The sequence below is a fragment of the Pyrgilauda ruficollis genome, unplaced genomic scaffold (genome assembly GCF_017590135.1).
Source record: "Pyrgilauda ruficollis isolate IOZ18807 unplaced genomic scaffold, ASM1759013v1 scaffold47, whole genome shotgun sequence".
NCBI lineage: Eukaryota > Metazoa > Chordata > Aves > Passeriformes > Passeridae > Pyrgilauda > Pyrgilauda ruficollis.
In genome coordinates, this window is record NW_024526266.1 from 4,196,636 (window position 1) to 4,220,874 (window position 24,239).

General features: G+C 39.5%; 1 protein-coding gene across 3 annotated transcripts in view; it reads right to left on the reverse strand.

Annotated features, from left to right (window-relative positions):
• Positions 1–24,239, reverse strand: part of KIFAP3 (kinesin associated protein 3) — a 68,134-nt gene that overhangs the window by 29,637 nt on the left and 14,258 nt on the right. For 2 of the 3 annotated variants that reach the window (XM_041479087.1, XM_041479089.1), the window contains exons 11-17: positions 11,808–11,908; positions 7,419–7,527; positions 6,225–6,337; positions 5,117–5,282; positions 4,677–4,805; positions 4,338–4,436; positions 3,480–3,565 (exon numbers count right to left, since the gene is read on the reverse strand). In XM_041479087.1, coding sequence (XP_041335021.1) covers positions 3,480–3,565; positions 4,338–4,436; positions 4,677–4,805; positions 5,117–5,282; positions 6,225–6,337; positions 7,419–7,527; positions 11,808–11,908 — 803 coding nt within the window. The remainder of the gene's footprint in view (positions 1–3,479; positions 3,566–4,337; positions 4,437–4,676; positions 4,806–5,116; positions 5,283–6,224; positions 6,338–7,418; positions 7,528–11,807; positions 11,909–24,239) is intronic. The other variant, XM_041479088.1, reaches the window with a different exon arrangement.

The window sequence follows — 24,239 nt, forward strand, 5'->3', positions numbered from 1 at the left end:
TTCTGCCCACCCCTGTTTTCATGTTTGCTACAGGGTAACAGGGCAACAAGATGCACCACAGAAAGGGGGTCCTGTCAAGTGAAGGGAGAACCTTTTTTCCTGGAGTGACTACAGCACTCTTCATGAAAAGAGGACACCAAGCTGGAGTCAAAGGTTATCTATTTTCAGAGCATGCTGCCTATTCAAATAAAGCCCACACCAAATCCCTGTGGTCTGCTCTTCCTTGACTCTAAGAGAGCTGGCCAACATCTCATACAGCTGGCCCCAAATCCCAGAGCGTTCACAGCACATTCCTGCTTCTTAGGTGAAATTCCAGCATTCCCAACATGGAGGATTTCTATCAGGGAGCTTAGCTAACACAGAAAGATGCAAGCTGTTCATGAACAATGAATTCCATACAAGGCAAACATTATTTGCCATCCATTACAAATACCCAGGGCAAAGAACGAGAGCTGGAAAAACACCTTAGGCATGAGGCCCTTCCTAAATCCCTTGGATAATGCTGTACCTATCTAAAAGATCTTTGACTGCTGCAGGAAGTATTGTGATCCACTCTTGATCATAAGAGAAACAAGATGGTCCAGCAGGTCAGGATTCAAAGCTGCAAAGGCACTGAAGAGGAAAATCATGGGAAAGGGGGAGGGTCAGACAACAGAGTCCTAGGATCTGATGATGGTTAATTAAATATCCTTTGAATAAATGAGGATTATAAACTGACTGCAATAAAACTCAGCTAGGAGCAGAAAAATAATAAGAAAACAGAGATTAGTAGCTCCCTTGGCTCTTGATAATGTTGCCTAAAGTGAACAGAATAAAACCATCTCAGGTAAGCTGACATCTCTTTCCACCAGCTTGGAGTTGCAGTTCTCCAGGCTTCTGAGGTAGGGGAAAAGGGAAATTAATTTTCTGGAGCTGCTGATTCCAGGCTTCCAGCTAAGCCCTGAGAGCTGCCCCATTTTAGGGGTACAAGAACACTGAACTGGCTGCTTGCTGCCAGAGCTCAGCACATGACTGAGACTGAAGCATTCTTAAATCATCAACTCCGACTTTTTCTGACAAAAGGGATATCTTGCTTCTCGCAGTGCAAAGCTGAGACTGCCCAGTATATACTGTGCTAAAGCAGCACATCTGTTTCAGTTCATCAGTGGCAGAGTCCAGCCAAGCTATATTAAACAAATCATCACTAGTGTAACATTTCCATAATTTCTGTGACAATTACTTTACTACAGAAAGCATTTCTCCCCTAAGGCTTATAAGCCATGTGATTTTCTCCAGTGCTATTTCAATCACAGTATATACAGCTCATTGATGAGTGAAAGAAGCATTTGTCTCACCGAGTAGAAATTATTTTCAAATCTACTCCCCAACATTTATTTTCTGATTTCCATCAGAGGACCTACTCCTGTCAGCATGTGTGCAACAAGACTGAAAAGTGGAGGTTTACTTGTTGTGGATTTAGCACAGATAAGAAGTTCCATCACTCCTGGAGACTGTTCAGACACCTCAGCAGGTACTGCTGGTGTAAAACTGCTCCCCAACCAAACAACTCTGTGTTTACAGCCTGCTGTAACATTCCTTTAACACCTAGCAAGATGTGAGCTTCTGATAACTTACCCTCTTATAATTCCTACCATCACTATTTAGAATACATTGCCTTTTTTGCTTGTGATTTTTTTGTACTGAGAGACACAAGTGCAACCAGATTCCAACATGATTGAGAAAGCAATTAATTATTAGTGGTTCTCTTTGTCTACCAGAAAAGAGACCACATTATGTTTCCTGTTCCCCTCAGGGGCACGGTGTTTATGCAGTTTATAACCCCAACACCCAGATAATAAAGCCAGAAAACCTTCTTGGAAAAGGAGCTCTCCTGACTCACCAGCTAACACCATTCTAAGCATGGCATTGCTCCACAAGCGAAGAAAAATATAAATTTACCACCATGCAAGCTGCTCTCAGTCTGTGTTTGGTGTCTCCTCCTCCATCCCCAACAACCCAAGTACCACGTCACTTCTTCCCTTTATTCTTCCTCAAGGCCATGAAAGTCCAGTCCAGTGCTTTTTGCAAGCTGAGGAGCCTTTCCCATCCATTATCTTAGCACTCCTCACTGACTCACGGGGACCATAAAGATTTCTTGTTCTTAGGAAGGTAAAAAAAAGCCAAGTGCATTTTATTCAGATGGTAATATTGAATATGAAACTGCATTTTTGTATGTTTATTATTTTAGATTCTATAAATTTTGGTTAATATTATTACAACACCCCTCACTGTAAAGCTTCCCCATATGAACAAATGATTATGTGAGTCATTTGGAAATCGCACTGGCCTCAAGGTAGAACAAGTGTTTGATGCACTCAGATCGTCCAGCCTCACCCAGAAGATAAAAAAAGACCTTCCACTGTTTTCATTGGACATGTCCCTACAAAAAGCTGATTGTGTTAAACTGAACACGATGCCCATCATAAATAAGTACTAAGTGCAAATTCATCTGAGTTTAAATCTAGTCCTTAATGAATATCAGCAGCAACTCTGCCTCTGGAGCAAATTTTCATTGCATATCTCCATGAAGAAAAGACAGAGCCAGCTAAAAAGAATTCCAGTTCAGAAAATGTTATTTCACTATTAAATTAGAAGACATTATTAGTGAGCATAATAGAGGAAGCCAAACTAGACTATATATAGTATTTTGCAGTGTAAGTTAGGCCTTAAACTATACTGAATTTTTCAGAGAACAAGCCGCAATACATGTAATTAAACTGAAAAAGGAACAATGGAGATGACTGAAAAAGCCATAGGTACTGCTGCTCTTGACTCAGTTAAATTGTTTTTGACTATAAAATTTAATTTCATGACAGCTACTCTATACTCAAAAGGATGCAGAGTCACTACAATCCTCAACAGCACTTGATAATTCAGTATTATTTCTTTTTTCCAATTTAGCAGTGTAACACAACTGCTCCAAAAGTTGACTGTGATCCATGGATAGTTAGCCAAACTAAGCTACATAGCTAAAGGAAACCTATCCAAAAGGTAAAGACAATATTAGAGTGATTGCTCCCTCAGCAGGGAACAGCCAGCATCAGGATCGCTGCCACATTTTCTTTTTGAAACAAATATTGGCATCAGGCAATGTAGAGAAGCTGAATAAAGCTGCTGGGTAACAAGAGCCATTTGTTTGGAGAACTAAGAAATAATGAAAGCTTGGCACACTTACGTAATGTGATTAATTTATAAAAGGCTAAAAGCACTTTTAAAAAGTGTAAAGTTAACTTGTATGAATTTTCAAAGAACACATACACTTTTTGGAAGTTTAATTAATGCACAGCCTAATGATTGTCATTGTGCCCTGAAAATTCATCTTTTATCCATATGATTAGAAAGTTGCACAAGAAAAATACTTCCAATTTGTAATATATTTAGTTCTTTTAGAATTCTCTTGTGTAAAGAGGCTCTGGAAGGATGAAGAAAGCCAGACCTACCGCTATGATATCCAGAGTGTTGTCACAGACCTTGCGGATCTCAGCGTTTTTATCGTGCATCAGGTCTATAAGGTACGCTGGAGCTTCTGCACAGCAACTGTTAAGGAGAAAAACATTTTTTCCACCCCCCTCACAACACTGGGTTCTTCAAATTTCACTAATTTGCAGGAATTTTTCATCTCATGTAGCAAGAAAGCATTTTTCAAATGCTTTATCATTCCAGAATTGGCAAGAGATGCACCATCTTATCTTTAATTTTTTTAAAGCTAGTAACCTAGGAGTCCAAAGAGGACACAAAGAACAACCACCCAAATGGCTTCTCAGATATTCCACAGAGATTAAAGGCAAAAAGAACATGAAGAAGTGTTCTTTGTATTGTTAGCAATGTAATCACTAATTTGAGCCCTCCCAGGGCTCATTCAACCCATTCTGAATGCTTCAATAAAATTCAACATTCAGTTAAGGCCCGAACAATTTCAGATCATGCAACATATTTGTATAATGGTGCAACACAAAAAGTTTGCTTATGCTCTACATATGTTCTTCTATGAACTGTGAATTTCATTATGATTTGCATAACAAATTCAGACAGTAAATCATATAGGATAGCAAGCAATGAGTCAGCTGATCCCCCTCCTACTTCCCTTCCTGCTTCAAAGCAAACTACGTTTTAATCTTTATTATTAATTTTACAATCCCTTTACACGTTTAGGCTGCTTGGGTTTTTTCTTCAGCTGGAACAAACATTTACAAAGAAACCTCTGAGATCATGAGGTTACTGCAAGAGAAACAGGAGTCAAACACCAGCAATGGCAAATTAAGTGCTGAATTCTAGATGTTTAATCTGTAAAAAGATACGTGTTTCCTTGATGATGACATCTCTGGTGGCTTGGTGGAACACCATCTGATAAAATACATAGATGATCTGGCAGACAAACTCATCATCTTCCTGCTGAGCTGCAAGAAGAAAAATCCACCACAATTTCAAACCTCACAAATAGATGGTTAAAGAGTTTTGATGGTTAAAGAGTTGTGAAGGTGTGGGAAAACCCAAATCTATAAAACCACTCCTCAGAATCTCTCACTAACAGAGTAAATGCTGCTCCTTCCTCATACAAACACCAACCCTGCCTTGCAAGGAAACAGCAATGTCAGTGAGAGCTCCTGCTGTGCACAGGGCACACATGGCCACTTTACCATTCAGCAGCTCGATGAGTGCAGGGATGATCCCAGATTTAGCCAGCAGAGCAGCACAGGAGTCATCCATGGACACTGTTCCAATCATGATCACCACTTCCAAAACGAGGTCATCCTCAGCAGAACCTGCTAAGGCACAAGGCAAAAGTAGGAAGTATTACCTCTCTCAGGAATTCTTAATCTACTTAATCTACACTATTCTTCAGTGTTATGTTTTCCTAAACAATCACAAATCATAAAGGTAAACTCTACTCGTACCTCTCTCAGGAATTCTTAATCTACTGGAAGTTGTGTATTTGTCTGCAGACATGATTCTATTCTTCAGTGTTATGTTTTTCTAAACAATCACAAATTATAAAGGTAAATGGACTCTACTCTGAGCACTCTAAATAATCTTTGAGAAACTCTGCTTTGGAAGCCCAACCCAACTTTGTACAGACCTGGTTTTAACTTATCCTTCAGATATGGAACCAGTTTGTATTCCTTCAGCACAAGTTCCCAGTCCAGCTCTGGTAAGGTCAAATTTGCAAGTGTTCCCAGGCATTCAATCACAAATTCTTCTTCTTCCAAATTTGATATTTGAGCTGCTAAATCACCAACATATTCCTGAAGAAAATACAGCAACAAGCATTACAAATGAATAATCTGGGTTTCTGAAGAATTCACATCTCAGCCAAACTAAAGCTAGTCCTCAAAAGAAAAGTAAAGAGACTTTGCTCCTGAAACAAGGACTAATAAGGCAGTTTCAATTCCAGTTGATGAATAATCCAAGAAAACATTTCAGCACTCTTCCTCTCCATCCTTCCACTTTCAAGGAATGTGGATTGTTTGTTTCAATGTTCCAAAAGCAGTTACTACAACACAGAGTTTAAAAAAGCTCTTAGAAAAAAAGGAAAAGAAGAGCGAGAAAACCATCCTGAATTAGTGGTAGTAATGGAGTCCTTTACCTGAAGATTTTAACAAATAACTAGAAGATTTTCTGAGGACATGAACAGGGGAATAATGGCTCCTACTTATTTTATACTGCTTTAAGACAATTTGATATTCGATCCACATTGTAAAAGTATGTTTAAAATCTCCATGATTACAATGTTGTGTTTTCCTCCTTTCTTTTGAAAGGCTGGCTTTACAGGCTCAATATTTAAACATTAAATATTTAAAATACCCACAAATAAAACACATTTAGCACAGTGGGCAAAAAAAAAAGCACCAGATTTTTCTCTCTAGGTCCAAAAGCAGAAATTTAGGATAACAATTGTTATGATGTTCACCCCAGCAGCTGGGGCATTTTTGTTTGTTTACTTGGGTTTGTGTGTTTGTTTTGAAACTTACTGGATAAGGCTTAAGACCTGTTTTCCCCTTAGTGGGGCATCCAAACTCTGATCTACCAGCTGAGATAGCCTTATAAAACAAAACATAAATCACCCCAGGACAGACAAGGAAACTTAAACTGGACACTCTACAAAACAAACCACAGCAGCTCTCCAGAACCAGAATTTTCCAGAAGGATAAAAACAGAGATCACATTAGGTAAGACCTAATACTTACAATAAACTGGCTTTTAGTTGGCCCATCATGTTGTGAAATATTTCTGATCATCTTCATTAACAACGGATCCTTAAACTTCAAAGCCCGCTTCATGAGCATTTTCAAACCATTTCCTGAAAAGAAACAAACACTTAGGAAAAAAAAGAGGGAAGTACTGGCTGATCAAAAATCAACATGCATACAAATGCTTTAAGCTGTAAAAGTTTAGAATGAAAAAAGTGCACAGCAGTTAGTCCAGGCACAGAGACTTCTCTCCCCATTCCATGGAATAAATATGTTGTTATGGCTTTTAAAGTTTATTTACCAAAGATCAATGCGTGGGAACAGATCTGAAGTACCTGACCACACAGAACAAATTCCAGTGTTACCATCATGTTTACCCTTGCCTACCTAAAAGGTACTGCTAGCCTGACTTCCAGCTTTAATGTAAAATTGGATCTCCCTGCTCCCCCCTTTTACAGAGCCATGCACAGAATTTTCAAGAGGAGTTTCAGGCCACAGAATTTCCTGATAGCAACTGTCCCCTTTGAAGGCCAGTAACTGACTGCAGCAGTTCCTAGGGAAAATGTTGAACAAGTGAAAGTTGGAGCTACTGAGTAATATTGTTTCATTTAAAACTGCTAGTATGAAAATAATGAAACTTTAAAAGCAATCCAGAGTTACTGCAAGAAATTCAGAACTATCTAGACCACGAATCAAAATATTAGAAGCCAAAAGAAGCTCAATTATATTAAAAAAATTAATAGAAAGCTGCAACTGAAAGACATCATTGCTATTCATTTGATATGATTTGATCAATCATGATTGATTCATTTGTGTTTCACTGGCAGGTGAAACACCAATCAGTCAAAGACAGATTTTAGGCATCAGGCAGAATAAAATCCTGATGTCTCCACACAGCTATAGTTTTCCATAGCCATGTCATCAGCCTGTTTTTCAGAACTGTGTGCATGCACAAGAGGTGTGGGCATCTCTCTCAAGTGTCATTCCTGCCACCAAGAGCAAATTGTGAGGAGGATGTGGCTATTTGGTTGCAATCATTACCCAAACAGATACATTTTATTTTTAAAAAACACATATCTACATTTATAAATAACTCAAATATACATAATTTACATATGTAAGTGTAATAAAGGAAAATATACAAAGTGTTGTCATCTCTAAACCCCCCCAGCAAAACCTCAGTCCAGTTACCTTCACAGATTAGCTGCACATTTCTTTTGTTGGCAGCAAGGTTAATACAGAAAGAAATAAGTTCCAGGTCAACTCTCTCATCAGGACATTCAAAAAGCATCTTCATTAACTGCCAAGAAACACAAGCACATTTGGGTCATTAATCTTTCCACAACATTACAAAAGCAGTGTTAGGATATCAACTACAATATCTTTTTAAAAAAATTGTATTCAGCATTTCTGCAAGAACAGTGAAAGTTACAAAGGTCAGGGGCACGACATGTATAGCTCCATTATTTAGGGATAACAATCCTTCAAAGTGACAAAAATGGCTATCACTCATCACCTTAAATTAACTTGGCTTAGTTACGTTTTATTGCTACCACTCAAATTTTTGTTTGAATGGTTTTTAGTATTTGTGAATGGATAAATTTATTTTGAAAGCTTAGGTGAATTTAATATAGGAAAAAAACCCACCCACAACTTAATTTTGCAGAAAGTCAGATTAATACCTACTAGCTTAATAAAATTATGACTCTAAACAGGTACTTAACTGCAAAATAATTCTGCTACTATTTTGCAGTGAGTTACTCCATTGATAGGCAGTTTTAGCTGTCTCTGCAGCACTGTACTTTTTCTCTTTGCAGCTTCCAGCTAAAGCTGAACACTGCCACATCCCACAGACTCCTCAGCAGTAATCCCATTCTTCTGGTAACATTAATGCAAGCAGACAATCATCTATAATCCTGTTCAAACTGTTCAGCAAATGTCAGTGAATTCCCAGGTGATTCCCAAGGCTCCTAACCCACGGATTGCCATCATTTTACACACCTGGCCCTGTACTGTCCATTACGTCACAGGCTGCCTATCCTGGCTCATTTGGCTCAAGAGGAACAGGTTTTGAAATGGCATTTGGAATATATGAACATGACTGAAATAAACCCATTTCTTTTCCCTCTGGTTCCAGTCCTGGCAGACAAGCCCTGCACAACTTCAGGGCTGGGGACACCACCTTGTTTGCTTCTAAAACCCACTCAGTCCACAAGACATGGTTAGATTATAATGCAAACCAGTGTGATGACAAGACAGATTACTGGAAGAAGAAACAACTAAGCCTAAAGATAAGCAGGACATAAAGTACAAAAACTGCAGCTCAGAAAGGGCTGGGAGGACAAGAAAGCAACAAATAATCATTAAATTTAATGATTAACTAATCATTAAATATTTGTGTGCTTGCCCCCTGGTGGAAAGACAAGTTTGTAATGCATTAAAAGCTAGAGAAAGTAGGTGAAGAATCCATTTAAACAGGACAAAATAAAAAGAAACAATAGGATTGCAGGAATTCCCTCCAAATTACTTTACTCCAGCCATTCTGTAGGTTTACCTATTATCAGATATCAGGCTCTCATTCCAAACAGAACCAAAACACCCCTAAAATAAAAACTACATTACAAGATGGCTATTTATGTCTTTCCTGAGACTTTCATGTACTCATTTAAAAGCTATCATTGATTTCTTCCTCCTTTTCTTAAAAAGGTAGAATCAGATTTCTCTAGGTTGTTTTAAGAACTTATAAAATCCCTGGTTTATTAAATCCTTAAGCCTGACAGTCACATAAGAGGGAATTAACAGAGAAGAAAATTGCCATTTAACAAGTAGAACACGAGCATTCAAAAATCACCCCCTGCAACTCTTCTGTTACAAAACCTTTAAAAACAGATTTTTAAAACCCTTCAAATAATTTGAAGGGAAACATTCTCATTACTTACACAATACAAATCTGTGGAAATTAAATGTTTAACAAGATGGGATTACACTGTTAATTACTGAACTACTTCTCTATAAAAGAAAAAATATATCCAGTTTCAATTAAAGCCGTTCAAATTTTAAAATAATAGTTTCATACGAGTTCCATGTTTCCCATTATGTCTTCATTTAATTTGATTGCTTCTTGTGCCACTTCAAAAGGAAGAGTAATTGCTGCCAAATAGGAAATATTAAAATTAAATTTGTTCTGCTTTTACTATGTCCATTGTCATCTTTTACTGATTTAACAGGAAGGCAGTAAAAAGACTGCAGCATGTGCAATGAAGAGGCAGTAGTGTTCAATCAGACAAGTCCCATATTGAGTATCAGATACCACAGACCAGCACTGAAATCACTGTGTCTAGACTCTCTGGCACCTGCCTTCACTTATTTACCAGTGACCAGAGGCCAACCCCCACAGCTCTGTGTTCACATACACCTCTGTCCAACCCCCTCCCCAAGCCCAGCTCCAACATCTTTGAATGATTATGCCAGAACTGCATGCCTCAGGAATCTCTCCTGAGCGGCTACTCCCAACTCTGCTGTTTGAAGTGATGCTCTGGTTTCTGAACTTCAGCAGATAATGGCGGACAGGAGCAAAGGGGGCTGTCAAGAGAGGACGTTTACCAGCATTAAGCTGAAAAGAAGCTTAGAGATCAAAGAGGGCCCAAACAGGACAAGCGTGGTGGAAAACATGTGGGCAGCTTTGGAGAACCTTGCACACCGCTCTGCGGTAAAATATTAAATATCACCATGACATCACTGCCTAACCATGCCCTTTGATTGGCCAGGTTATTACCAATAAAGGCTTTTATAAGCATCTGGATGGCATTTGCACCTATTTAAACAAAACACGCATTGCTGAGGTCTAAACAAGAATGAACTGTTAATACTCACTTTTAACTGTTACTAGAGTAGCACCCACTAACTCCTGCAATCCACAAGGATGTTTGCCCGGGACAGCACGCGCGAGCCCTGGGCAAGCACTTCATGCAGCCAGAATCACCACAAGGGCTGCTTCCTCCAAGCACTTTCTACTGCTGCTAAACATTAATTAGTACCTGTTGATGAACACCTTTCCTCAAAAAGAGACAAACCCACACAAGGGTGTATACCACAGCTGAAAAGAGATTTTGGGTCTTTTGGGTAGAATTAGATAGCAGTGAGTCCTTTTAAAACAGTCATTTTCTTTTCCTGATGCCTTATCCACTTCCTAATGCTTTCTGCTACCAACCTAATTTTGAACATTCATTAGTAAAATTTCAGCTCTGGTTGCTCAGCTTCTTTTTCAACAGTGTGCAGATGTGACCTGTGAAGCATCAATAGCCACAGTTATACTTTCCAGCTTTGTTGTTTACTTCACTAAAGCCCAGCGAAGGCAGCAGAATTGAAGACCAGACAGAATTGTTTGCTGCTCCAGCAGTCTTTGGACACAGCTCTGTAAGCACTGGGGGTCCAGGAGTCATACCAAGATTCCATGAAAACACCTCACAAGCAGGTCCTAAGTCACCGGTGCAGGAATTTGAGTTTGGCTGCTAAGTGCTAGAACAAAGTAGGTCCCTTATATCACACAAATGCCTTAAAAATAATTGCTCCTTGTGGTAGAAAAGACAGCAAGATGTTTACAAGACCACTTTGTAACATATATTAATTATTCCCACCAGTTCTCCCCTCTCTATTATCCAAAATCATCTTGTGTACGTGGAAAAACTTCACTGATTTTGCCATAAGATAATGACCAGAAGCATTCTGGTAACTCTTCCATGACAACTTTCCATTCTGGAAGTATTTGATGTCAAAAACCCATTTGGCAGGAAAGAAGATATCATGGTGCAATTCTGAAAAAGCTACCAAAGAGCTTTTACACTTGGGCAACACAGGCTTTCTCAACTCCAGCCTCGCCAGGGCTGAAAAAAAAATCAGTATGAGAGGACTTGGTACTTGAGAAAAACAAAAAAACCCAAACCAACAAAAAACAACAAAACACATGCACACAAAAAACCAAACATACCCACAAAACCCCAAACCCCATGATATTGTGTCTGCTAGAGTCAATGAGTTAAGTAACAAAATGCAGGCTGAAAGATCAGTGAAGAGCCTTCCACAGTCATCAAGCCTCCCTTGCTGTACATGCCTGCAGTTGGAAAAGGAATTGTCATGTAGGAATGTAACCCTCCTTGGCTGGTTTCCAGTTCATATCCTGCAATATTGGAGACACTGAAATTTTGATACCCAATGGGATCAGGCAAGAATGCCTTCTAAAACAGTAAAGGAAATACTTTCCACTACGTTCCCCAAGGAGCTGCTTTGCACAAGCTTTAATCTCTCTCAAGCATTCCCAATCTTCTGTAGGAATCCTCCGGGTCACCTGTAATTTCAGCAGTTCACCGGTGCAGCTCAAGTGTCAGCAGCAGTGACAGGAATCGGTCACCTCTGCTTTTGCTGGGGACCGTGAAAACCCAAAGAACAGTCCCTGCCTGAGGAGGGGGTGCCCCAGGGCCAGGCAGCACCGTGGCTGTTCCCTTTGTCACCTGCGGGTGTCAGTGCGAGCTCTGCCATGAGCCAGGGAGGAGGGAAGATGGATTTTATCAGCTCATCACGTACCTGAGGGATACAGTCTGTGTATGCAAACATCGATTTAAAGCAATCGTCCATGCTGATGTGATACAGAATGCAAATCGCTACTTTTTTGTTATTTTCGTTTCCTAGAAGGAGAAAAAAAAAATATTACTCTGAGAATTTTTAGCTGTCATTAAATACTCAAAGGAGGAAAATGAAAAGCAGAACAATCCTAGCTAATGGAGGGAAAATTTAAATCAGAAATGACATGTTAATGAAAGGGTCTTGGCCCGGCCTAGCCAAATGAACCACATATTAGTGCAAAGAGGGAACCAGGGCAATGGTAAATATTCCTTCCTCTTCCCAGCACCTCAAAACACTTCCTCTAACCCCACTTTGCAAGGTATTTATTTCGTGAAAGGAATGCTTAATAATGACTGGTCATCCAGAGAAAGGCTTAATCTTTCTAGTTTCCAGCTAGAAAATTAAGATTTAGCTGTGGATATTCCTATTGAAATTAATAAATAATGCACCAGTGCCAGAGAGAAAAATAAGAACTACCAGTAAGAGGTGTTGTAGAAGGAATCCACTGCCTTTCAAGCAAATACTTGTTGTTTTACTCTCCTAAATAACAATATTATCCCACTGGTGCCTTTTGTGTTTCATACACATCAAACACTACATCAGTGTAATTTCATAGTGATATTTACAAAAGAGAAAGACTCCTGAGGAAAACTGGAGCAGTTAATGCGAGTGGGTGTGAAGTATTTAACTGAAAGGTTCTATAAAATCAACTTACACAAACATACAAATGTTTAAGAACAACACAGACAAATTTGCTTCTGACTCACTGCTGAAACCCACTGAGCATTCTCAAGTTCTCCTCTAGCCCTGCAGGAGCAGGATATTGGCTATGTATGGATAAACCCTGCATCTCAATGTGTACAGTAGTTAAACCAGGATGTAATAAGGTCACCAACTCCAGATTTATTCACAGTTCTTACACAACTCATCAGCAATATCCTACCTCCCACTTCTATTTAAGCTAAGTCAGAAAATATCTGTGCAATAATTTGGCAAAGCACAAAGACCTCAAACAGGGACATTCTCCTGCATACATCACTGGGAGCTGGAATTTCCTTTGAGCAGCAAGGGTATGATGCCTTTATCCTGAGAATGAGCCCTTTTCAAAACTGAGGTATCCAAAGAGACCCATGAAAGCCCTCTGGCAACTGCCAAACAAGTGAGTGAAGTATTCTTAGCCATGTTAAACCTAAAATCAGAGCTGACCTTTCAAATCTTTTTAGAGTTTTACTGCTTGAAAAAATATAACTGGTATCACAATCTTCCATACATTTAATAGCAGGAGGAAGGGTAATGCCCAAATGTGAAAGCTACCCTGATAATTATGAAAATAAACGCACAGAAGGTACCAGCAAACAAAATGAAGTGTGTGTTCTCTTTAGTGCCTCTCCTGTGACTGGTCACCTTACCTACCTATTCACCTGCAGAAACATTGGGAAAACAATAATTTCATGAAAAAAACTACCCACACATAAAGGTTTCTTCTATATAAATTTAGAAGTTTACAGAAGAAATTATTCCTCCAAATTTCATGGGTCTAAGGAAAAAAAAAAAAAAATCTGTTTACACTGCTCTTAACACTCCATGCCCACATTTAGGACTCAATTTACAATTACACCTAGCTCAATAATACAGGAAACTGTGTGAAGTAAAAGGCAAGCCAGTATAAAAGAGAGAAAAGCTCCCCAAAACACCAACAAGAAAAACTGGAAAGAAGTTTGACCAGACCTTCAGCACATATGAACTGCCAGACCATTAACAAGAATGATGCTAAATGTTACTGTTTAACCTCTGTCCTGTGTGGGCTTTTTCTTCCTCCTCTCATTTGTGCTAACATAAAGCATCAGTGAAGGTACAGTTTTACATTTGGTAAGCTCAGCAGCTTCCTTGTATTTGGCAATATTAGTGGCTTATTTTCAACCATAATAGGCTGATATAACAGTAAAGGCTTCTGTTTTCTTTCTTAGAGGAAACTCTGCATGATTTTCTAACCCTTTTTTTTTTTTTCAAAAATCTAGCTGGTCACAATAACATTCTGATGCCTGAACACCACCTTGGGTATCAGTGCTAAATGACAGCCTCAATTTCAAAACTACCAAAAATAATCAGAAATACCCAGATACTCAACCTGAAGTGTGAAGAATATGCGGAGTCCAAATAAACTTATTTTATCTGAATGAAGTCCTAAACAGTTGCTTTCTAATGACTAGCACTTAAATCATTCTCCAAAAAGTGCATTCCATAAGGTACATTTCATGACACACAAAAGGCAAAAACAGTTACAGTTTCCAAGAGAAGAACTGAATTTAAATTTCTCCTTGCTGTGCAGTTACCTGACCCATTTTCCCTGAACTGCCCTGTCCTATTGTCAGTGGGGGAAGAGAGAAGGGTTTAAAGCATTTCAAGTCACAAACAACCATTGCACAGCCTCAGCAAGGAAGTACTTTTCAATTGTGAGTAAAACAAGTGAGTTCTACTAACTTGAGGATAAAGGTAAACTACAGAACAAAAGCTGAAGGCAAACAGTCTGCAACTAACCCATCTTTTACATATTTAATGGTGTATGTGTTTTAAGTTTAACTTAATTTTAATTTCCCAGAAAGGAAGAGATTTCAGGCTGATGTCTGCAAGTTTCACTGTTCTATGTTCCCTATGGATGCACTTAGGAAGGAAAAGCAGAACCTTGTGATTTTGTAAGTTCTCACACCAAAACAGGGGCAATTCCTGAGCCAGAGAGTAAAACACTGCAGGAAAATCAAGAGGAGATGGTTGTTCCTAAGCCCATGATTTAACACAACTGTTCATCTCATGCTCATTTGGGAAGCACACAGCCTGCAGGAAAGCTGACTGGAGACCAGGTAGAAGGAGCTGGTTGAAGATTAGGAAGGGGACAGACACAGCAGGTAAAGCATTTTAAACTCACAGGCTGAAGGTTACGCACAAGGGGAAGAAGTGACAGATTCTGAAAAACCTACCAAGCCAATTCTCATCCTTTCACATGGGTACTTCACTTCCAAAAATATCAACTGGCAGCTGCTGACTATTACTTGAATATGTCAGTACCAAGCTTCCTTTTTCTAATTATTTTCTACTCATCTGACTGCTAATTAATTAACCCTGAGTCAAGCATTGCATAAAGACTTGGCTGTAAAAATTTCAAACCCTGCCCAGCAGCTGGCTGGAAAACAGCTTTCCAAAGCACCCAAGTGATACCTTTTCTGCTATTTTTGACCACTGCTGAAGGCCACACGTGAAAAAGCAGACATGCAAGGAAGACTTCCTTATGACTGGGCAGAGTAAGGATCAATTATTACCCTAACTAGAAAAGGCAAGAGAAAAACCCAAAAAACAGATCTCTGCCAAATGTGTTCATAAAAATCACCAAAGTTTTGGTGGGGTGCCAGAAAATTGTGGCCTACAAATGCTGGTAAGTTTTGAGCATCAAGCTTTTTATGACTGAAGGTGGAATAGCCAAATGGCCTGAAGCAGTAAGGGCAGCCCTGGAAAATAATGGCCTAGTCATTATGGATTCTTCTGGTATTTATAATAAAACATGAATCATAATGAACTCATTGGATATTAAATGTGGGGGTCACAAGCACTTTGATAGGATTTCCACGAGAATCTACCATTAATTAACCAAATAATTATTTGAAAGTGTAACTGAATTAGCCTTAGTTCTTATACAGCCATTCCTGAGAAATTGGTCATTCCCAGCTGAGTGCAGTTAATGCCTTAACAAACCAGTCATTAACTGCAGTTACTGATTTTGTGGGAATTATTGTGTTATAAAATACACTCAACAGTTTATAGAAACAATACTTAAGATTTTTTTTTTTGCAGCTGTAGTTCAGCTGGAGCAGATGGGATGGAAAAATATCAGGTCCCTGGGGCTGTTTTCACAACTAGTTTTCTGCAAATTAGAGAGGGAAATAAATACATGATGGGTTCTGAGTTCAAAATGGCTTCAGATTTTTAGCCTTTGAACATTAATAAGAAGCCATGTGCCAGTTCTGGGGACCAAAGCTTGAAGTCCATGTTTAGTTCTTACTATGGTTAAAGATCTAAATAATATTAGTAGCAGAGGCTAAAGAAAAAATATGATTTCTTGATCACAAGATCAAGTCCTACATTTTGGTTGACTTTGTGAGCTTAACATAAAAAATCCTCCATTAGCTCCATTACAAAAAGAGAAACCCTAAAGCTGTAAAACTGAATTGCCACTCTCAGCAGCAGCAGCTTCAGCTTTCAAAAGCTGAAGTAAAGAGGAGAATATAAATTATGGACTAAATTATTCAAATATAACACTATCAGTAAATCCAGCAGCCATCACTTCTAATGGAATAATCAATGTCTCCACATTAGATATGAAATATGCCCTATCCCACCCATGTGCAAAACATTAACAACACTAAATCAAAACCAGAACACAAATGAAGATAAATACCTGTTAAAACAGCAGAGTGAATCTTTATTTCAGTTTCAAACTCTAACACCCTAATGTGATCTGCTGCAGAATTAGGCAAGTAAGAAATCTAGATTATTAGAAATGCCACAAACTGAGTATCAGACCTATGTCTGTATCACCCTAATGTCAGAAAACAGATTCATCAAGAGTTTATTTAAATGTATCATAATTAGCAGTGATTCTAGGAAGAAAGTGATAGAAAGATATCTCCACTTACCTCTATCCCATATCTTTCCTCACAACCAGCTCTGAAACAGTTGGACTGAGTTAGTCCATGTGTGCTCTAGACACATACTGGTTTGATTTACATATGTAAATATAAATCGTATTGGCTATATCAGTTTATTTTATCAAGAGAAACTGAAAGAATTTTCAAATCTGCTCAGACTCAAGGAGACTAGACATTGTAAATAAAACATTATGATAGTAATTACATACTAATAACCCCTCCTGTGCCCCCTTTATGTTATTTAAAGCCGGCTTCATACCATGAGCCTAATTTAAAATTGCAATGTTGAAATGGTTGGGTTTGGGGTTTAGTTTTTCAGGGTTTTTTTCCCCCTTCACTCAAAGAACTCAGTACATGCCACATCTGAAACCTGGTTACAATTTTTTCCTAGGAAACAAAAAAAAACTTTAGTGAGGAATCCTAAAGGACTAAAAAGTGACTAATTTGAGTTATTTAATGTTGCAGCACAAGAAAAAACAAAGCTGCACGTCTTGAAGCTCAAGCTCCATTTCTTTGCCTGGAACTCCATGCAAGACAGACTGAAAAACATTCAGTAACCACCTCAGTGTAGCACTGCCACTCAGAAAGACTGGTAATTAACACACTGCTGTAATTGTGTGTCCTTTTTTGAGGCAAAACATACCTATTTTTTTGTCCTTAGGATGGGCCATAGCCAATCATACTTGAACTCATGACTCCACTCAGAAACTGGAAGCTGATTAGTTGCAATATCCCACATACCTCACAAAGCAGAAAGAAATCAACTAAAAATTCAGATTAGACAGAAATCAAGAGGCAATAGGCTTATCCCTGAAAGAAGCTGGTAAAGCTGCTTCTCTTTTCTCCACAGAAGTATTATGTTTTGGGTTAGGCTATGACCAAGAAAGAAAGCAAGAGACAGAAAAAAGGGTTAAGGACTGTTATTACCAGAAACTAGAAATCAGAACAGGTTCTCAGTCTGATTCAAACGAAGGAAACACACACTTCCAAAGTGGGAAAAAAATCTAAGCAAAGATCTTCTAGAAGTCTCCACCATGCTACACAGATTAAATGGAAATGTACAGGACATGTATAATTTTTGCCATATCTGCACTATGATTTCATTGAAGTACATCAACTGCTCTGATTAAAATTACTAGAAAATATTGAGACTTTTTGGATCTAAACACACCTTTCTAATCTAGTTTGGCATTCAGAGGGAAAGGAAATAGGTGGAGGTTTTCTGTGCTCCTCTGAATGGATGGTGCAGCTGGATTCCAACATGCTCCTGCTTGGAGGAGGAACAAACCCAATGCAGGATGGGTTCTCTTGCCTTGAGAAAGGGATGATTCACCACTCTGAAATGGAAACTGGTTTTACTCGTCTTGAAGATGCTGAAGTACAAAGTTGAGGTTCAAATCTACTAGGCCCCAAAAGTGGACTTAAATATTGGTTGCGCTTTTGAGTCTTCCACACAGCAAGAACTGAACTCCATATTCTTCAAGCACCCATTTAAAAGAGTTTGAAGAGAATATTACCTACTGACAAAGCATTTCTCACCTCAGCAACTGCACATGGGGAATCTACAGCTGGTCTCCTGGACTGCAACAAGCATTTGAGAAACTCCTAATTAAGGAATAAACTTGTGAGTTAAGATGTTCCACATGTCTTGAAGGAAAGCAGAGTGTAACCTTCTCCCTTACATCTGATCTTGTAAAATCCTCAGGAGCTCTAGGTCTACCCCAGCAGCAAAATTGTTCCACATGGTCCTTTGAGGGTACCCCTCTGCCTGCAGCCTTCACAACAGCTCTGGGAAAGGTGCTCCTCTCTTCCACCCTGGCCTTCTTCATGATGATGTTACCACAGATCAGGAAGATTAGCAGAAGTGCCTCACCCCTTCTTTATTGAGATTTATCCAATAAACCAGAACTAGTTGTTTGTGTTCTGTCATGCTTCAGGCATCCAAGTTAAGCTCTGTAAAGCTTTCAGATGTCAACAGTTCAGCAGAAGATTAGATTTACTTTTTACTGTTAAATATTAATTTGCTCTTGCAATAGGCTAAGAAACCACTAAAAGCATTGAATTAATCAGTCACATCTTGTAAGCTCCACAACAGAAATACTGGCTCAGGGGATCCTTTCCATTCATGAGTTCAAAGAATTTCCAACAACTCAGCCCCCTCCTCTTTAGATTGCTGCCATCTCTCCACTCCTGTCCTTGCTGCTGCCATGAGCATTTTTATTTTCAGTCAACACACATGAAGTTAGTTTCTTATGTTCCACTAAAGTTATCCTCTTCACTAAAAAAAGCCAGTAACACAGGTAAATTCACACATGCACTTGTGACCAGCACACCACAGCAAGGAGCTTTCACTCACCTGACAGTGATGAGTCTATACATTCAGTTCTGTATTTCTCAAAATGAGAAGTCATTTATTCTTTAAAGTTTGCTGCCTAATCCACATTCAAGGTATCTAAATTTAAGCGCTGAGTTCTAAGACACATTGTGCATGCCCCTCTCCTTATATCACTCAGACATGCTTAGGTCTATCTGCACTTCTACTAAGGATTTTTAAAATTAATATTAAGAGATGTTTTTGGTTTGTGGAGATTTTTGTGTCGGGGTTCTTTTTGTTTGTTGTTGAAGGTTTTTCTTTTTTTTTTTTAAGCCTTGGCCATACTCACTACAAATGATAAAAAACTACCATTAAAATAAATCCCTTAATAATTGCTGCTTTCCAACAGACTGGTCCCTGTAGCTGAACTGTTACTTAATGTGCTTCAGCCAGCCTTCACTATAAAGGAATGGAGACACCCCAGGCAATATTCACACAAGTAGTATTGGAACCAGCTGCTGCAGAGCCACCTTAGGAAAAAAAGGTTTCTCAATTTAATTGGGAAAACAGGAGGAAGCATAAATTTTACTGCCATTAATAACTTCAAGCAATCCCGATATGACTTTACCTCACCCTGATGGCTGGACATGTGCTTTTTGTTAGGGTCTTTGCCACATCTGACCCTCATTGTTTGCTCACTTGATCAGGTAAGAAAATGTATGTTTCTTTATAGGATAAACGAGGCCTATTAAAGTCAGAAAAAACACTGCAGTAGCCTATAAGAAGCTCCATTTTTCAACAGATGTGTGAAGCTCCATAATAAGTTCATTACAAAAAGGCCAAGTGAACTCATAAAGAGAGCACATCTACTTTAAGCCTTCTTAAAAGAAACTTTCATAAAAGGAATAGAGCATTAAAACCCCACAGCACTCCGTTAATTAGAGAGCAAAGTACTACTTGGCTTTTTAAACAGCAGTCACCTTATAATCCAGCTTGGCTACGTACCATATCAAGCCTTGATTGTTAAGAAGCCCAACATACAGCATTTTGGCAATTCTTTGATTGCTCATTAAACCCAACTTGTAAAGAATGGAAAAATATCAGAGGAATTTCAGCAGTTCCCAGAAAAGATTCTATCAATGAAACCAGTGAAGACAGGCTCTTCACTGAGGACTAAATGTGACTGTCAGTGCTACTCTCTGCTCTGGCTTCTCCAGCTTAAATAAGTAAGTCAGAGAAGTCTAACTTACTTAGGAGTTTCCACAGCCTGTGAATTTTGATCTAAAATTAGGTGGCTATTGCTTCTCATTGTGCTTATATTAAATCTTAGAACACCAAAAAATTAAGACCATCATTCCAGGATGCTCATCACATTAATAAAGCAGAGCGGCTGGGCACAATCTGTGACTGACAAAACCACACGGTTGCTACCTGGGGCTGCCCACACTGCATTTCAGAGTGCTGGGTAACAACACTCACCTGCTTGGCTGAAACACAAATCCACAAAGCCAAAGTGCTTTCAGCCACTGTAATCTGTGCTGGAAAACATAACCCAGGATGTTCCTCACCACCTAAAATCTATTTGAGATTGACTACCTTGGCACTGTGTGGCACTTTCACAGCAGTATGCACAACCCTTCTGCACTCCATGGTCTGTTTGGGCCTGATTTGCAACCAATCCTGTTTTGTGACCCACCCACTTTTCAGCTCACCGGTATATGTGCTCAGTCTTCAATTTTTAAAAGCAGATTGTAATTGCAAGCAACAGAAGAGATACCTAAGTCTGACTTCCAAGCATAATGGGGTTTATTCTTTCAGCATGGCTTGCACTGGGGAGTGAATGAAAACAAAATGGCATTTCAAGACAATATGTACTGAGTACACCTAAGAACCGTCCAGCAGCTCTGGGAGATGAGCACATACATCATCAAAAAGATATTTGTTCCCTGCACAGAGTCAGTCCTACTCCTTTTACTCTCTGAGCAGCAACATAGTTCCTTCCCACTGTAACAGCTTTTGCACCATTCCCTGTAATTTGCATCCTTGGAGAGGGATACCTCACTGATGGGAGGAACCAGAAATGCCAGCACTGCCCACCACACAGGGATGCTGCCAGGAGCTGCTTCTCAACAGGGCTCCACCACCAGCTTTTCAGGCTGCTTCAACCCCACAGCAGCACTCAGCTGGCTCTGCTGTACAAACTGCCTGCTGCTCGTTCTCACTGCAAATGGGGACTATTTGTCTCACTTCACAAGGCCAAGAAACAACTCAGAGGCAGCGTAAAATAGCACCCTTATTAGAAGACTATGCATCACAAGCTGTGCCTATATTTAAGAGAGCTGTACTAAAAATTTTGTATTCAATTTGGCCACTTAACTGAAAAACAAAGTGGATTTGGGCCAAACAAAAAAAAAAGTAAGGGGGTTTTATTTTTCCTTGAATGTTTTCTTCTGTTTGCTGCCAGGGCATTTACTTTAGAAGCCAATCACACATCCAGGGGAACAATTATGAAAAAGGGTAACATTTCCCTTATGTCCAACAATGGAAGAGCATTTCCAGGAATCAAGAAAACAGATTTGTATCCTGTTTTTAAGTTCAGCTCTGTTTCCCGCTTTCCAAACTCTACCATAACTGGAGCAAGTCACTCCTCTGCTCCACTTCCCTTGAATTCTGCCATGCAAAGCACAATGAGAGCACTCTAAGAGTGAAGCAAACCTCCAGAGTAGTGTGGAGTAGTGTGTAGCAGGCTGCTTTGGTCTCTCTTACCAAGGGGATGACTGGAAGACACTGAACCTGTGTTTTCCACACTTCAGGCAAACGACTAGTTTAAATCACTTGGTGAATTCACATGAATCTCACCTTAGGCAACTAAGTCACGCTTCACATATATTGGCACAGAAAGTAAAGATCGCTCTAAACATAATTTCTAAGTATTAAAACAAAGCCACGCTACAAAAAACATTCTCTGCAGGGCCCTGGTGATTCAACATTTGAAAGGTCTTCTTAAAGGATGGAAGTCACACAAAGGAACAAAATCTCTTTTCATAGCTCTCAACCACCCTATGTATGGAAAAAGCTGAGTACAGCAGACTGTATCTTAGAGGCCTCCACAGCTCTGCTCCAGCTTCAGATCTCAAGTCTAAGGCCAAACTTCCCTCAGCTGCACACAGCTCTTTGAGAATCATAGCATAACAAAGATCAGCTGTGGTTGATTAATTTGGGTGCCTGCAGGGAATAAGAGCAGCTTTGTCATATACAATATTTGAGACTTGTGAAGAGAAGCAAGTGGTGCTGACTGGCACAGCTACATGAGGAAGCAGGCATTGGCACTATTAAAAAGAAAAAGCTAATTAAAATGGAAACCAAGACTTAAGCAGAATTTCTCATGTCCATGCTTTCAACAGCAGCCTCAACACTCTGGAGTGTGATGGAAAGAAAGATGGTCCTTCCCCATTACATCCATGGCATACTTATTCCTTTCCTGAGAGCTCAGTTGGAGCCAGTTCATCCTCACTGCTTCAGCCTCTACCTTCACTTAGAGCCTTCCTGCTCCCAAGCAATTAAGTGTCCCTTGGGAAAGCAGAGCATCTTCCAGAACTGCAGACTGTATTCACCTCCATGCTCAGACCTAAACCACTGCCTAACAAATCCTTTAATTCTTTGCAATCTCAACTCTCCCCTTAAACACCTATTACACTTAATTTGTACCCACCTCAAAACCAGTGCTAAAGACTCAGAGGCCCAGCATGCATAAATGCTAAATTTCAGGAGGTTGAGTCAGCACACTTGACCTCTGGCATTAAGAGTTGTACAAGGACTTGTCAACAGCTGTTGTGCTGTGTTAGCACTTGGAGATGACCTGCAAATGTGAACTGAAGGGTACTGACTTGAATAATGTGTGTTTAATACCCAAATAACCTGTATAAATGGGGCATCTGGCACATGGCTGTTTTATTATTCAGATTGCAGACTTCTCTCAGACAGGATATGGCAAGTGATGCATTTGAAAATTGTTTGTATCACCATACCAAGAAAAATCTCACAAAGCACAGTGATGGCTTAAAGAAGCAAGTAATAGACAATATTTCTACCTAGACTTTTAGCACATCAAAAGTAAGTATCAATTCTACAGGGAGAAGCAAGAACAAACAGCACATGCCTCTATGAAAAATTTAAAAAAAGAGAAAGAATGGTTGAATACATCCTAGATGAGAAAAGAAACACACTGAATATTCTGGAAGTACCAGCAGGACTTGCAGTAATTACCCTAACAGCCACTTAAAGAACAGACTCCAATTTTAGCAACCAGTTCTTCTGAGCTAAACAGCCTTCACACAGGCCTAGTTACAACTCCGAGAGAATGGCATTTGAAAAGCAGTTCTCCTCTCCACATTACAGACACTAGAAAGCAGGTATTTAACTGGTGAGCTCAGTCTGACTCTGATATTAAATGGGAGAACTTCTGGGAGCAGGGACTTCAGTGATTTGTGTTGTGCCATTGCATGGGGTTACAAATCCCCAGAAGCCCCCTCAGACCGCAGCATTATCTGCTGTATGAACAAAAGGGACAAGCTCCTGCTCCAAAAAGCTTACAACCCAAGCTGAACCAAACTAACTAACCAGATCCTCTCTCAAACAAGAGGAAAGATTTCCTCATCAGCTTCCATTTCTCAGTTCACTTTACTACCAAATAACATTGTCTGGAGGATAAAAAGATAAAAAGGGCTTTCAAATGCCAATTTGCATCATCCTAGCTCAGATCAGTGCAAACATGGTGTTGGGACAGAAAGTATAAAAGGATGTGAGGCATTTCAGGCTGTACCAGGTAGCTGTTATATAATAATCACCAACAGCATTAAGGCTTCCAAAACACTCTAAGTTTTCATGGTGGTCACTACACAGCAGTAAGGCTGTGTTGAGGTTAAAGTAGAATTGAGGAGACAAACAACCCTAAGAGACTTCACAGCTAGAGGAGAAAGCTGAGATGCAGCACTGCAGTGCCCTTGCTCCAGCCAGGATCAGGATACATCTTCTGCACTGGATTTAGCACATCCCAAAGCCAACAGATTTCAGAAGACTTTAGCAATGTCTTGCATGAGTGATTCACACAGACAAGATCCTCTATTCCCACTCAGCAATCCTTAGAGCCAAAAGCTGCTAAACCTTTAGTGTATCAACCAGAGCAGCCTCCAGGTATTATCAGCCAAAGAACACAAAGCAATAGAAGTCACTCCTCAGAACTCCAGCATACAACAGTGATCAAATAGAACAATCCTCTGCTTTTTCCAAACTCCTTATTGTTTCCATGGCTTTCCCCTTGAGACAACAAAAAGTTTCACTTGTAACTGATGTACTTACATGATCTTAACACAAGACTGCCAA